The 15,264-nt window shown below is 59.5% G+C and overlaps 1 protein-coding gene across 1 annotated transcript in view; it reads left to right on the plus strand.

Moving 5' to 3' along the window:
• PTPA (protein phosphatase 2 phosphatase activator) overlaps window positions 1-15,264 on the plus strand; it is a 29,503-nt gene that overhangs the window by 12,523 nt on the left and 1,716 nt on the right. Inside the window, exons 5-10 of the mRNA XM_077768369.1 lie at window positions 265-403; window positions 2,649-2,766; window positions 4,720-4,819; window positions 5,631-5,755; window positions 6,746-6,846; window positions 11,336-11,443. Coding sequence (XP_077624495.1) covers window positions 265-403; window positions 2,649-2,766; window positions 4,720-4,819; window positions 5,631-5,755; window positions 6,746-6,846; window positions 11,336-11,443 — 691 coding nt within the window. The remainder of the gene's footprint in view (window positions 1-264; window positions 404-2,648; window positions 2,767-4,719; window positions 4,820-5,630; window positions 5,756-6,745; window positions 6,847-11,335; window positions 11,444-15,264) is intronic.

Genomic DNA, 15,264 nt, shown 5'->3' on the forward strand with positions numbered 1-15,264 from the left:
CCCCCCCCCCCCCCCCGGGAGGGGCTGGCTCTAGGAGACCCGGTGGTGAGGCCACACCTGTCCCTTCAGCCTCGTGCGGGTCCCTTTCTGGTGAGTTTACTGTGCGCCCCCGGCCTTCATATTCAGCGTGGATGAGAAGAAAGGGGGACGGCAAGGAGAATGCCACTTAGCGCTGTGCCTCGGGGTCATTGTCGAGCAGCAGTTGGCTTCGCCGTGTGGCTGTAGCTGGAGGCCACTAGTGATGGTGGCTTGGCCCCCTCTGTTCTGTCCATTACAGGCCATTGAGAAGCTGGTCGCCCTCCTCAACACGCTGGACCGGTGGATTGACGAGACCCCTCCGGTGGACCAGCCCTCGCGATTTGGGAACAAGGCCTACAGGACCTGGTACGCCAAGCTCGACGAGGTGAGGCTGCCGCAGTGCAGGCTTGCGGGCTGGGCCGGGGCCGCGGGAGACTTTGGGCACCTCGGCCTCCCCGGGGAGTTTGTTAAAACGGCAATTCCCTTTGCCAAAAATACAAATGCATTTACCTTCTACCCCAGCCATCTTCCGGGGCTCTCTCCTGTGGATGTCCGGGCCTTGGCGCGGAGCTGTCACTTAGGTCAGCGTTTGCGCTAGCAGCGGAGTCAGGTGTCCCCGGGGTCCCCTGTGCAGGGCGTCAGCTGAATAAGCCTGTAGATCTACCCTGGAGTATGATGCGGCTGGGGGAAGGACAAGGAGGCCAGCCAGGGAGCTCAGGGGAAGGTGCTCGGGACCTGGGGCCTGACGTGTGTGTGAGCTACTTTTTGGTAGGAAAGAAAAATAAAAAGATATGCTTGTGCTGCTCAGTTTGCATAAAGAAATCACTGGAAGGATGTACAGGAGGCTAATGAAGCTTCCGTTTCTCTGAGGGCAGGGGAGAGTGGGGAGGGGGACAGAAACTTCTATTTTATAATGTGTTTATTTTTATTTTTATTTATTTTTTAAATGTTTTATTTATTTCTAGGAGAGAGAGAGAGAGACAGCGTGAGCAGGGGAGGGTCAGAGAGAGAGGGAGTCACAGACTGAAACAGGCTCCAGGCTCTGAGCTGGCAGTCAGCACAGAGCCCGACGCGGGGCTGGAACCCACGAACCGCGGGATCATGACCTAAGCGAAAGTCGGCCGCTCAACCGACTAAGCCACCCAGGTGCCCCTAATGTGTTTATTTTTAAATCACAAAGCGGTGACGCTGGTTCAAAGCAAGCAAGCAAATGCAGTGCAGGGTCCTGGGGCCCCTCTGCCCTTGGAATAGCAGCCTGTAGGGTAGAGACTGGGAAGCCAGACTTTCCTCAGATCTCCCAGAGATTTTCCTGCCTGTGTCTACAGACTGAACTTGGAGAGAATTGGGTCCTAATTTGTCTGGGCCGGAGTTTTTGCTTGGAGCAGAGGGGAGTCCCACAGACCCAGCGAGGTACTGTTCCCGCCTGAGGGCAGCTTGGAGCTGCCCCTGGACTCTAAGAGGGGCACATGGTCTTTGTTTTTGGTTTTGGGGGTTTTTTTTGAGATTTTTATGGACTTACAGTTTAAAGGAAAGTTAATACATCATAGCTGTACAGCTTGATAGATCTTTCTTTTTTTTAATGTTTTATTCATTTCTGAGAGAGAGAGAGAGAGAGAGACAGTGTGAGCAGGGGAGGGTCAGAGAGAGAGGAAGACACAGAAGAGGAAACAGGTTCCAGGCTCTGAGCTGTCAGCACAGAGCCCGACGTGGGGCTCGAACCCATGAACCGTGAGATCACGACCTGAGCCGAAGTCGGACGCTTAACCGACTGAGCCCCCCAGGTACCCCTGTTTTGGTTTTTTTGTTTTGTTTTGTTTTGTTTTTTTTAAAGGAGATGGAAGTTTATGGAGAACACCGCAAGGGAGTGGCGGGCAGGACAGCAGAGGAGAGGCTGTCTGTAGCCTAGATAGATCCTAACATGTGTTTTCACTCCCGCACCCACCACCTGTATCAAGCGATAAAACATCCCAGCCCTCTAGCAGGGCCCTTGTGCCCCCTTTGACTTGCTATCCCCCCACCCTCTTCGGATTTCTGTCCCTAGATCAGTTTTACCTGTTTTGGAACTGCTCATAAACATGACTTCTTTGGGCCAGTGCCACGTCTCTGACAGCCCCCATGTTGTGCGGGGCAGTGACTCTTTTCCACTGCGGTGTGACCTCCTGTGTGGCATCCCGCCGCACAGCCAGCCCGCGTCCGCTGCCGATGGACGTTGCAGTGGAGGGCTCTTCCCACATTTGGGCTGTAAGTGCTGCTGCTGTGACCATTGTCGCATGCGTGTTTTGGTGGACGGATGGCACATGTTCTTGCTACCCTGGGGACATCAGTGAGTTACCAGATTGGGAGTGGGGGGTGTTGAATGGCTTCTTTTCCGTTCCCTCCTATCTTGTTCCAGACCCTTGTCCCCTGGAGGAAGGCTCCGCAGACTAAAAGCCGGCCCGGGGCGTGTCTCTGTAGTGTAAGGGGGTTAGAGGACGTGCCTCCCTCTTCCGCTTTCCGCAGCTGCTCAGAGCAGGGAGCCAGGCCAGCCTGGTGTGGCCAGCGGGGCCCCCCGCCAATGCTGGCCCTGGGTGCCTGCCACCAGGGAGGCCGCCTAATCTGCTGCCACCACTTTGTGTCTCTTGTGTTATCAGGAAGCAGAAAACTTGGTGGCCACAGTGGTTCCCGCCCACCTGGCAGCTGCCGTGCCCGAGGTGGCCGTGTACCTGAAGGAGTCGGTGGGGAACTCCACGCGCATCGACTATGGCACAGGTACCCGCCACCCCCTGGGCTTCCTTCCTTCACTGTAGCCTTTTGGGGCGGCCCGGCTCACGGTGCAGGGAGGCCCGGGGCTGCCCCTGCGGCTCTGTCTCAGTCCGCCAGGGGGCGCCGCTGCCACATGCCTGGTTCCTGTGCCGCACCGACTCTGTTCTTTGTCGAGGCCGTCTCTGCGCACTTATCACCGTCAGAGAAATGACTTACCTAGCGGAGCGCTTGCTGCATCTCGGGGCGAGCCCTTCCCGGAGCCTGAGAAATGACAGAGCTCAGCAGCCTTTGGCAGTGTGGTGGTGCGCCGGCTCCCGGCCCCATGTGTGTGCTGTTGAGTTCTCCAGAAGAGGGCGCAAGCAGGTGCTGCGGAAGGGGTGTGGGGGGGCAGCTGAGGGGGACTCCGCCCCCGGCAGCCCACCTTTCTGACCTGACCCAAAGCAGCAGCGCAAGAACGACTGCTCTCTTAGGCCTTCCCCTCCCCTGGGGCCTGGGTTCCTCAAGAGGAGCACAGGCCGCAGAGGCAGAAGGGCGCCCTTGGACCTGGGTCTGGGGAGGTTTTATTTTCAGCTCCCTCTTTTGCTGGGGAACAGGTTTATCAAGTGTTTGGGGACTTTCACCGGTAGGGCTCGACTCAGAGCAACAGGAAAGGAGCCTGAGGGGAGATTGGCCAGGTCAGCAGGGGGTGGGTTTTTCTTCCTTCTCAGAGGTCAAGATGGGAAAGAATTGGGAAACTGTGCAGGTAACAGGGACAGCTCACAAGCTTCCCAGGCCCCGAAGCACCTTCATTCTACAGAGATGGGACAGGAAGTCGCTGAAATATTCTCTCTCTGTCTCCCTCTCTCTAAATATATATATAATTTATTTATTTCTGAGACAGCGACACACAGCATGAACAGGGAAGGTCAGAGAGAGAGGGAAGCACAGAAACCGAAGCAGGCTCCAGGCTCTGAGCTGTCAGCACAGAGCCCGATGCAGGGCTCGAACCCACAAACCGTGAGATCATGAACTGAGCTGAGGTCAGACGCTTAACCGACTGAGCCACCCAAGCACCCTCCAAATATATTTCCAAATAACATTTTTTTATAGCACTATGAACCACAGCATTTAGCCCAGAGTCCAGTCAGTGGTTTCTGTGGTACCGTCCACTCCCTTTTGACATGACTGGGAAAGGAAGGGAGTGCCTTTTGACCCTGTGATGTAACTGTGCGTTCCCTGCTTGGTAGCCTTCAGTGGCTCCCATTGCTCCTAGGATAAAGTCTGAGCTGCTGACTGTCGCAGTGAAAGCCTCTCTGGTCGCCAGCCTCGTCCTGTCCTACTTTCTCCCTCGCCCTCTCTGCTTTAGCCACACTGGCCTTCTTAGTGTTCTTCGAACTTACCTGTTCTTTTTCTTACCTCAGGACCTTCGCACTTGCTGTTTCTTCTTGGCTAGGTTGCTCTTCTTGCTTCCCTCACAGCCAGTGCCTTGCCAGCTCTTACTCCTCTTTCAGATTAAATTTTGCTTCCTTGGGGAAACCTTCTTGAATCCTATGTCAGGGTTCCCCTGTGATGCCCTCCAATTAGCACCCCGTCCTCCTTCAGAGCTAGAATTATGGAAGTGATTGTCTATTTAAGTTTCGTCATCCTGATAGATCATAACCTATCAAACAAGGGCAGGGACTTAGTCTCCCTAGTGCCTGATATGGACAGTGGCTGCCGTTTCGGTCGGTGCTCAGTAGGTAGTGCAGAACTGATGAGTGAGTCAAGTCCTCAGCCTCGGCCCTTTAGGAGTAGAATTACGGTGGTGGTAGCTCTCAAAGGGGCAGGGTCTTTCTAGAAAGGGAGGTGGCCCCATTATCTCCGTGTTGACCTCCCTCCACAGAGGGGCAGGTATCAGTGATGTGGGCTCCGGTGAGACCGAGAACAGTCCCCCGGCTTTTTCCAGACGACTGTCGACCTCGGCTGTGTTTTCTTCCCCAGGACACGAGGCGGCCTTCGCTGCTTTCCTCTGCTGCCTCTGCAAGATCGGGGTGCTCCGGGTAGACGACCAGATAGCTATCGTCTTCAGGGTGTTCAATCGGTGAGTGGAGGGGGCGCGGGGATCCCCTCCCTCCTTGTCCCTGTCGCACTGAGGACAGGGCGCTGGAGGCCTCTCCTGAGCACCTGTTGCTTTTTTCGGCCCGTCCTCAAGTGGCTGTGGACGGGGCGTCCCAGACGGAAGGACTGACAGGTTCAGATTCGAGTAGGAACAAGCGAAGGAGGCGGCAGGCACCGGCTGCTAACGCTTCCATGGCGTTGGCCGTGAAGCCCCCTCCCCTGAGGTCCCCAGCGGCTCCGGGGAGCAGCGGCCCCCATTCCCGTTGGGTAGCTGAGGAGACAGAGGCACAGGGAAATCAGCTACCTTCTGATCACTGAGGTCACACAGCCAGCTGAACCCAGGCAGTCGAGCTCTGACGCCCCCTCCCACCCCCCCACCTGGCAGCACGGGTGTGGTATGGTCACCCCAGCGCCCTGACAGCGCCTGCTCTGGGCCCCGCTCCGGCGACGCTGACACAGCCCCTGAGCACTGGGAGGTGATCTGCTGCGTCTCCCGGCGGGGCCTCCCTCCTGGGGAGCCCAAGGCTCCTGCCCACGTCTCATGTCGTCCCGAGTCGATGGTGCTAAAACCCCCTGTCCTGGGCCCAAAGGAGGCTGAACGTGGGAGAAGAAAACAAAGCGACGTTATTTTGAGAGGACCAGATGATGCATAACTTACGCGTGTGGATTTTAATTGAAATAGAGACTAGTTACACTCTCGGGTGGTTATTTCTGGCCTCCGTGAGCTCCCAATGGCAGGAGGGTTGAGGCCGGCTTTTTACTTTCTGCTGCCCTTTTCCTCCCCTCCTGCGCAGGTACCTCGAGGTCATGCGGAAGCTCCAGAAGACGTACCGGATGGAGCCAGCCGGCAGCCAGGGAGTGTGGGGCCTGGACGACTTTCAGTTTCTGCCCTTCATCTGGGGCAGTTCGCAGTTGATAGGTACTGAAGGGGGCACCTACCTGCCCCCCAGGGTGTGTCCTCTGTCGTCCGTCCCCCCGCACCCCCCCTCCCCAGGCTCCTTACTCTGCTCAGGGCAGACGGTGACAGCTTGTAAAGCAGGCATTAGCCCGGCTGTTGACGGAGGCTGTTTGCTGCCGACCTTCTGCTGGGAACCTGCGAGGCAGGCTGAGGGCGGGGGCACAAGGTGCCAAGATAGTGGGAAGTGGCATGGGCTCGGGCGCTTGCCTGGCGCATAATGGGCTGGTGGGAAACACACCCCGGCTCCTGGCATCAGCTGCAGGGTTTTATGTTGAAAATGAGGGGGTCTTTTGACCCGCTGTCTGCTGTTACTGAGCCGTGTTCACGGGGGTGCGTCAGGGAGCGGCTGCCACGTGCTGGGCAGTGAGCCGCTTCCGGTGGCCCCGTCCAGTGGTCCCCCCCACTCTGAAACTGCTTTCCAGGCTCGGGCGGTGCGCCGGGATCTGCCGCGGGTGTGGGTTGGGTGGTAGCTCCTGCTTCAGTGTAGGATTCACTGCCCACGAGAATAACATCAATAAGTGGCCCTCGTTGAGTATTTTGCCCTGTGCCGGGCACTGCTCTAAGCACACTAGGTAGCTTTTCTCCCAGAACCTTCTCAGCAACCCCGGGAAGGGTCTTTGCCGGCGCAAGACCAGCCGCCTTTGACTAACTTAACCTGTGCAGGCACCATGGCGAGTGCTTTGCTGTGACCCCCGGTCATGCAGGGTGACAGAGGGGCTGTTCATGTCCCCACCGCACAGAAGAGGAAACCGGGCCTCCGAGGGCTGAAGTCACTGGTCCGAGGTCACAGGGCTAGAAAAAGGCAGAGCCAGAGCTTGTTCCACTAGAGCACGCACACAGGTCCTTCGTGGCTCCCACAAGGTCAAGTGTTGAGGGCACACGGCAGGACTGTGGCCCTGGGGCGGGTGTGAGCGCCTGGTTCTGAGCCCTGTGGCTCTCTGCCGTCCCCAGACCACCCGTATTTGGAGCCCAGGCACTTTGTGGATGAGAAGGCCGTGAACGAGAACCACGAGGACTACATGTTCCTGGAATGCATCCTGTTCATCACTGAGGTGAGGGGCCGGCGGGGAGGGGAGCCCGTGGCAACGTGCAGGCTGGGGTGCACTGAGGCCGGTGGCTTCGGAGCGAGACCGAGGAGCCAGGGCCCTCCCCCTCCCCTGAAGATAGCAGGGTTGGCCCCAGAAGGTGGGTGACTGAAAAGGCAGCCACATGAGGCTCTGAAAGGTGGCGAGCCAGCTTCTGACTGTCCAGGACCTCCTCCCCCAGATCGGTGGTCCGGGGGTGACTCTTGAGCCCCATGGGACTTCTGAGCTGCGGGACTGAGACTCGGTCACTAAGCTGGGCATGGTGGCCAGTGCGGCGGGTCTGGAGGGGCGGGTGGGGCCCCCGAGGTCTGCCTGGCCATGCGCGTGTGGCTCTGTGGGACGAAGCCGTTGCAGGAGGACCACAGGCTAGACTTCCGGGGACACACCTCTGTCGGAACCTGAGGACAGGGGCCAGATGAAGTGCTGGGACCCCTAGCACGTCTGGCAGGGCCGCGTGTAACTGGGTGCCGTTGCCCGCTGGGGCGGGGTCTCCCATTTCCTCAAGATCACCGGGGAGCTGATTAAAATGCACGTTCCTGGGTCCAACCCCAGCTTTCTGAATCCAGAATCTTGGGGGACAAGAACCAGGAACCTGTATTTAAATACACCTGCCAGTGGCTTTGTGTGGAATTTGGGGACTCACTGCCCCGGGGGCCTTTCTCTATCCTCCCTGCTGCCTCCACGTCCCCCTCACCCCCAAACTTTCAAAGGTGCCCTGATTCTGCTGTCCGGAGAGGGTCTGGCCACCGCTCTCTTTTCTGATACCCACAAGTGCATCTGGCCGCTGTGATGCCCCGGGCACGGCCGCAGGCTCCTCCCCACTGGGGCTGCTCTCTGAGCCCCCTGGGCCCCCTGAACGGAGGAGGAGCCTGGTGAAGCAGCCGTAGCCCCAGGCTGCTCATGGTCAGCATTCGGCTCAGGCCGCTGCCAAACTCCAGAGGCCAGAGGGAAATGACACGTTTTTCCAAGTCAGCAAATGGAGCTGGGACTGACGGCTAGGCGGCCACCGCTTCAGTCTCAGATCTGCTGCCTTCAGCAGTGCGGCAGGCCCAAGGTCAGAAGGACTCGGGCAGCCTGGCTCATGGCCTCTCGAGCCAGCCACGTGCTGCTCTTTCCAGAGTGGAATGTGAGGGTCTGGGGGGCTCTGGGAGACCCCAGGAGGAGCAGTGGAGAGAGAAGGGGTGAACAAACCAGGCTGAGCCATGCCATTCTGCTTGCTTGGGGGTGAACGACTAAGCTGTTCTGGCTCCCTCTGGTGGCTTGCCAAGCCCCCGGGTCCCTGTCAGTGACTAGCAAGGAAGAAGGTCAGGCTGGGCCTCAGGGGATATGGGAATTGATTCCAGGTTAAAATTTTGTATTGTTATTTGGTTGGTAATTCTGGTATAAAAACCTTCCTGAAGTTTGGGACCCAGTTCCTCTGCGGGAGAAAAATCCTACAGTGGCCACTAGGTGGCACTAGCGGCACGCTGAACTTTGAGAAGGTTTTCGGAACTTAATTGGCGGAGAGACAGACCCTAGAGTTTTTGCTTGTTTGGCACCCCCTCCTCGAGGCCTGGTTTTCACTTCGGGTCTAGGTGCTGGGGCGTGGTGGTAAACACTGGGTGCTAGCGGGACTGAGGGCTCCCCTTCGTCCACCTGGCCGAGCGGGCCAATGCCCACGCGGCCGCGCTGTGCTAGTTCTCGGGGAGCTTGGGCCTGGGCTATGCCCTGGCCACCCCCCTTCCACCCCACACCAGTGTGTTCCAGCTGCTGGCTCGCCAACGAGTGGCCCGGCCTGGCTCACCCTGGCCAAGGGAGCCCGAAGGCCTGTGCTGGGACCCCGGGACCTGGAGGCCTGTGCAGAGTTCCGTCTGGAAGGGACGGTGTTTCCTCCGGAGACCCAGGGATGGGGATCAGACGGCTGGCACAACTAGGAGCAAAAACCGCAGCAGCCAGAAGTGGGGAAGTGGGCCCGGGCGTCTCCTCCCCGCCTCCCCAGGACCTGCCCTGCTCGCCCTGGGCATCCGGGATGAGGGACCCCACCTCGTGGGGCTTCTGCTGTCTCAGGAAATGCAGCCCTGGCGCCTTTAAGAGCCCAGGGCAGGCAGGAAAAGAATTTCAGTTTCAATCTGGCTTCTAAATTTGGAGTTTTGGGAAGGGAGGGATCAGATTTCAGCTGGAAGGGAAGGAGCTGACAGGAAGGCGCTGTGCAGAGCCTCCCCCCATCCCCCCTCAGTTACTGACAGAGGAACCATTTACAAAAGGCCGATTCTCTTGGGAGTGGAGAGGCAGGAACGCAGCGGCTGTGAGTAATTTCCTGCTCAATATGGCTGCTCTGACTCACACGATTCCCCTGGGGTCACTGCGGGACTGCAGCTCGCTTGCTCGTTCTCGCTCTTTCTCTTCTCCCTTTGTGGCTAGAATGAGCTAGGTTTTTTTTGTTTTTGTTTTTTTTTTTTTGTCTTCTCGCCCCCAATTCTTTTCCCCCCTCGTCTCTTTTCCTTTCCCAGAGTTGCAGAGTCCCCTTCTGAAGGACTTAGGGAGGCCTTGGGACACTGAAGGCCTGGGGGGTGGGGCTGCCCTCCTAGAGAAATAGCGTCTCTGGCCTTTCCACGGGGAGGGGCAGGGCCACTGGGGCTCTGCCAGCAGGCCAGAGAGGCCTTCTGGGGTGGCCTCCTGTGCCCCTAGTGGTTGAGGCCAGCCCACGAAGCTGCTGGCCCTGGCCTCGGGGCCCTTGCTGAGCAGGCTTCTGGAGCTGTGCTGTGGGACGAAGCCGGCAGGGTGGCCCTGGGGTGGTTGGGTCACGGGGCCTGGTTCCACATCTCCCGCGTTCCCTGAGCTGCTCAGGCCCGGAAGAAGACTGGAGCCCGGCTTTGGCCCCCACGGGGCAGAGAGCCTTGGGGAAGGGGCGGGGCGAGGGGAAGGGTGGGGCGGCTGNCCCCTTAGGCTGGGGGCACCAGCAGCCACCCTGGAGGAGGGGGCATTAGAAAGACAGGGGAGGAGAAAGAAGTAGGTGTAGACCCCAGAAAAGCCCCAGGGGCACCAGGGTGGATGTCTTCTTTCTGTCTTAGCAGCTTGGGCCACGGCCTCCCTCCTGGAGGAGGGCTGTTGTCCTTGCGACTGAGCCTAGGGGTTGAGACAAGCTTTTGGGGAACTTGGGTCACGGGAGGGAGGTGATGGCACTGAATAGCAGTTTTTTGGACTTAAATCTTAGGTTTTGGTGTGAGGCCCTCACTGGAGAAGCGAGGGGCGTGTGGGAGCAGGTCACCCATGAGCCTGCAGCCAAGCTTTGGGGGTGTCTCATGCTCCTGGGCCTTTATTCTTATACCCAATATGGAGAGGGAGCTTTGGGCCCATCCCTTCTCCCAGAACAGCTCTCCCCCAGCCCCACCTTCACTCCCAGCCTTTTCTGGAACCTTCCACCCCCTCAGGGTCCAAGTCTCTGCTTCCTTGCCAGCTCAGCCTTTTTGTTTTTCAAACTCTTTCTTCTGAAGGCTGGGGCTCATGGTGCTGAACCCCATTCCCCCAGGCAGCACTGTGAAGCGCCCGATAACAACTGTACTGGCCTTGTGTGGAGGGGGGGCCATGCGTGGGCACACAGGCCTCCCTGTGTCGGTGCTGTGGTTTCTGATGTCATGGAAACTTCACTGGGCTTGGGTCAGAACTCTGGGCAAGAGGAGGGACAGGAATGGAGCTGTCCTTGCTCCTGCCTGTCCCTTGCTGCTGTCGTGGCCATCCCTTCTCTCCCTCCCCACGGGGGCAGGCTGACTGTCTAAACAGACCTTCCTCCTTGGTCCGCTGCAGGTGCTCCTGGCTCCCGGCTGCCCCCCCTCCCCTTTTCCTCCCTACCTTCTGCCTGCTATTCAGAAGGCAGTGGATGCCTGGGTTTGGCCCTCCCCCGCCTGAGTACCTGGTGGTAGAATGTGGGGGGCTGGGCTGGAGAGGGTCAGGGAGGCTGCTGTTGTTTATCTGAATGGGGGAGCAGCTCCCCGGTGGGGGTGCTCTGTGGCTGGGGGAAATTGGTGGGAGTCTCAGCAGGGGCTTGGGTTGGGATTTTATTTTTCTGAGGCTGCTGAATGTGGTGAATGGCGGGAATCAGGCTTCCTTTTTTTGGCTGTGGAAGAAAGTGGATGACTCGGGGTTATACTTTCCCAGTGGGTCTTGCAGGGCAAGAGAGACCCTGTCTCTGGTACTTATATGTGTTGTGGGTGGGTGTGTGCACACACATGTACTTGCTTGTGCATGTGTGAGTGTGCTTGCCTCCCGCCTGTGGATGATGCAGCTGGTCCTTAAGCACACACGTGTACTGTGTGAACACATATGTATGCACATGCATATACACACGTCTGTGCTTTAACGTGTGTGCATATATGTGCGTGCGTGCATATACGCACATACGCGTATGCAGCCTGGCTGCGGGCTAGTGGCGTGAGCTCCCAGGCGGCTCGCCTCTCCAGCTGCGGATTCTTGTTTTTAGATGAAGACCGGCCCCTTCGCGGAGCACTCCAACCAGCTGTGGAACATCAGTGCCGTCCCCTCCTGGTCCAAAGTGAACCAGGGTCTGATCCGCATGTATAAGGCCGAGGTGAGCTGGGGCTGGCTGACACTCTTGGTCCTGCTGATCCCCCCCCCCGCCCATTCTACTGCTTTGCTCCAAAGCTGGAGCCAGCCCCTCTGACCCTAGTGGCCTCAGTCTCCGTCTGCAGAATGGGCAGATGAAGAATCGCTATACTGAGGCCCAGCTCTGCCCAGTGACTGAGGCAAGGCCCTGCTGCCCAGGGTCTGTCAAAAGGGCCAGAAGCCCCTCCCAGCTGTGTGTCACATGGGGATACGAAAGTGAAGACGTGCTTTGGAGCCATCATCCAAATTAGTGCTTCTCACACTTCAGTGGGTCTGGTCCCTGGGCTGGTAGGAGGTCTCCAGGGAGGCCCAGAGCTGACGTTTCTCGCAGCCACTTCAGGTGGTATTGTGGTGCTCAGATCTGTGAATCAGGGCGCGGTGTGGTCCCCCTGAGCTCCCCCTGCTGGGAGTTGGCTGCCCAGCTCTTGAGGGTGTCCCCTGCCTTCTCTCTTCCGCCTCTTTGGCACCTTTTCCAAACCAAGGAGGTGGCCTTTTTTTCTTACAGGGAGGGAGGAGACATTTTCTTTCCATCCTGTCCCTTGTGTTAGCTTCTTTCCCATCTGTGCACACCGGTCCTAGAGCTGTTTGACCTTGGCCAGGGAAGGACCCAAGTGTAAAGTCCCTCACGGTCGAGTAATGAGTCCCCAAAGTCCCCTCTTTTCGCCCTCAGGCTGGTGGTCTTCGATGTTGTCCCATGGGTGCTCTCGACCCTTTTTCTCTTGACCCTTGGCCACCCCTCTCCCATGGAGAGGTTGCTTCTCTGAGTCGGCTTCATTACACGCAAAGCTTGCTCACATCCCGCCGGTGGAGGCAGGGGGAGCAGGGAGGAGACGATGTTAGAGGCCAGGGTGTGGTTTGGGAGTACAGCCCTGTCCAGTTGTCCCTGTTCCCTCTGCACGGCCCCGAAGGGGTTAATGGCACTGGAACTGACCGGGCCTGGCCCTCTCTCTCTCCCTTCCGCCCCCTCCCCCGCCCCCTCCCCCGNTCTAATCTGAGAGGGGCGTTTGCTGGGGCTGCGCAGGCCCCTTCCGGGCAGCCCGCTGGCCCTTCCAGTCTGGCTGTCCCCCTGCCTGGAGAGCACCCGGGTCACTGCCCTCCTGGGGTCCTGTTGTTTCTGACACACACCCCCCCCGCCCCCGCCAGTCCCACAATGGGCACTGCTGGGGACCCCGTCACCCTGCAGGGGCCCTCCCTACCGCCCGGGTGGGGGTGCTGTATGCAGCGTGTGAGGAGTGTGGGGGGGCCCTCCAGCCTCCCACCCCCGCTCCCGGCCAGTCCCCAAGGGCAAGACTCTCCTGCCTTTCCTGCTTGGGGTCTGAAGGGCAGAGCAGGAGCCCCGCCCCCCTTCCCCTACCTGCCCCCCTCCCCTACCTGCCCCCTCCCCTGCCTGGCCCCTTCCAGGGGAGGAGCCCCAGGCTCGCAGGATGAGGGAGGAGCTAGCTAAGATGGCAGTGGTGCGGCACACCCAGAAGTCCGCGTAGCAGTTGGTGGATTTCTGCGGGTGTGGGAAGACCGGGGCCACAGCTCAGGCCCAGACAGAGGGGCCACGTGTGGATCCCAGAGTGCCCCTCCCGAAACGCCAGCTCTGGGTGCGTGCAGGCGCCGTGTGGCGGCCAGACCTCCCTCCCGGCCAGTACGAGGGCCTACTGACTTGTCATTCAGCACCGTGTCTGTGCTGGGTGGCTCTGTTTATACACAGCTGGCAAGTAACCCTCAGCGTTCGCTCCCCGAGAGCCTGTGGGATTGCACGCTCCCTTCCCAGAGGTCCGAGGAGGAGAACTTGTTTTTTCAGGGCAGCTCTTGGTCCATGGGGAGGCCCAGCGAGGCCCACCAGGCCTGAAGTCCAGAACAGGGTTCGCAAGTCCAGGGCCACTGGTCCAAGTTGGCTCCTGGAGGCGAGCTGGTCTGGAGAGGCTGGGCCAGGCCTGGCACTTCAGCGCCGCAGGATTCGGGGACACATACAGTTGGCCCTGCCCGTGCCTCTCAGAACTCGAGAACCACGTGCTGTCAGTGTCCTTGATGGCAGCGAGGCTTGTCCTTCCCCAGGGCTGTCACTGTGTTGGGGCTCCCTTTGGGAGGACCTTGTCAGGGCTTGGAGCGCCCCTTCTCCCCCTTGCATCACCGGGGCGTCCCACTGAGGGGTCCCTGAGAGGCCAGGTGAGCTGAAGATGCTGCTCTGTCACTGTCTCTCTGCCCGGAACGGGGGCGGGGGGGGGGGGGGGGGGGGGGAGTCACAGTTAGCTTCGAGAAGGCCTGACAGAGCCCCCCTCCTGCTGTTGTCCCGAAGCCTCAGATTTCCTTTGCCCCAAGCAGCCTCTGGCCTTCAGCCCAGCGCCTCCCCTGTCCCCCAGGAAGCGTGATCTGCACCATCCGTCTTCTGGGTCCCTGAAGGCAGAGTGCAGAGAGCCGCCCCTGCCCCTCCTGCTGAGCCTCTTGCCTTTGCCACTTCTCTGGAGGAGGGCTAGAAACAGGTTGACCTTTGACCCTTTCTGGAATTCCAGGGCCCTGGGGGCTCCCTTTTACAAACTCCTACCACTTCCTCCATGACCTAAGCACACTGGCAGCTGGCTTCGCCTCTGGCCTAGAGCTGCCTCTGGCCTAGAGCTGCCGGCTCTTCCTCCTCCCCCTGTGGGAGCACCCCTGGCTGCACACTCCCCACTTTCTCTGCTTGGGGCCCAGCAGCGCAGCAACCTGGCTGCGGCCTGGAGCTCTGCCCCCACGCTCAGCCTCACTCCCCATCCTCCTGCTGCTGCGCGAAAGGATTTCTCTTTTCCTGCTCGCCTCCTGGGCCCCCTGTAGGCCTTGATCAGCCGCCACCTGACACACACACACACAGCTGGTCCGAGACGTCCTCATTTCTGTGCCTGGTCGTTGAGGTGAGGGGACCTGGGTCAGTCGTGGCACACCTTTGTCCCCCTAAGTTGGGTGGAGGTTGAGGCCACAGTCACAGAACAAGCCTCACCTTATCGGAAGCCCTACATCGTGTTTCAGCCCAGCCATCCTGGTGGTTTCCGTGGTCAAAGGTGTGAGAGAAGGCAAATCCTCACACGCCTAGAGCTGCTGCCTGAGAGAGCTCGCCGGTGACCAGGGCCAGCGTGGGGAGGCTGGGAGCTGTCCCCCCCGCACCCCAACACCACCCCTTCCTGGACCTGTGTGGTGCTAAGCGGTGCCCAGGCCAGAGGCCAGAGTTGCGTGTGGCCTGGGGCCCGGCTGCCTGTGGACCAGACCAGCTTCTGTGGTGGGCCCTGCCGATCTCCCCGTCTCCGCCAGAGCCCTGGGCTGAGGTCCCGGCTGGGCTGGGTTCAGGGAGGAGGCCCTGCCTCTGTCCAGTGATCCTGTCCCCTGCCCCCGGCCCAGGGCTGCTGGGAATTGCCCTGGGCGTGTGCAGACTACTGATTCTTAGTGTCTTGTTCTCAAGTGTCAGGATGCCTTTTTTCAGTCCAGAGAACTGCAAATTGGAGAAAAATGGGCCCTGGACCCTCGTCAGGCTTGTGTCCAAGTGTCCCTGCACTGCTGCTCCAGGGCTGGGGCCTGGACTGGGGGCTCCCCAGTGGTCTGGAGGCTTCTTTTCGTCTCTGGTGCCCAGTTCCCCCCTCCCCGCAGTGAGGTTGGGCTGCTGGCTCTCCTTCCCTTCCTTTCTCCCTCTCCCTCACGCGTTATTTGGTGGGTTTGTCACGGAGTGGGGGGGGTCTTTGGATGGGAGGGGGGGTCGGGAAGGGGTAGGAAGTCTTGCCTCTCCCTGAAGGCCCAGGAGCCCTTCTGAGCTCATCCCTTTCCTGGGCGCTG

This window comes from Crocuta crocuta, unplaced genomic scaffold, assembly GCF_008692635.1.
Source record: "Crocuta crocuta isolate KB4526 unplaced genomic scaffold, BGI_CrCroc_1.0 scaffold35, whole genome shotgun sequence".
Lineage (NCBI taxonomy): Eukaryota > Metazoa > Chordata > Mammalia > Carnivora > Hyaenidae > Crocuta > Crocuta crocuta.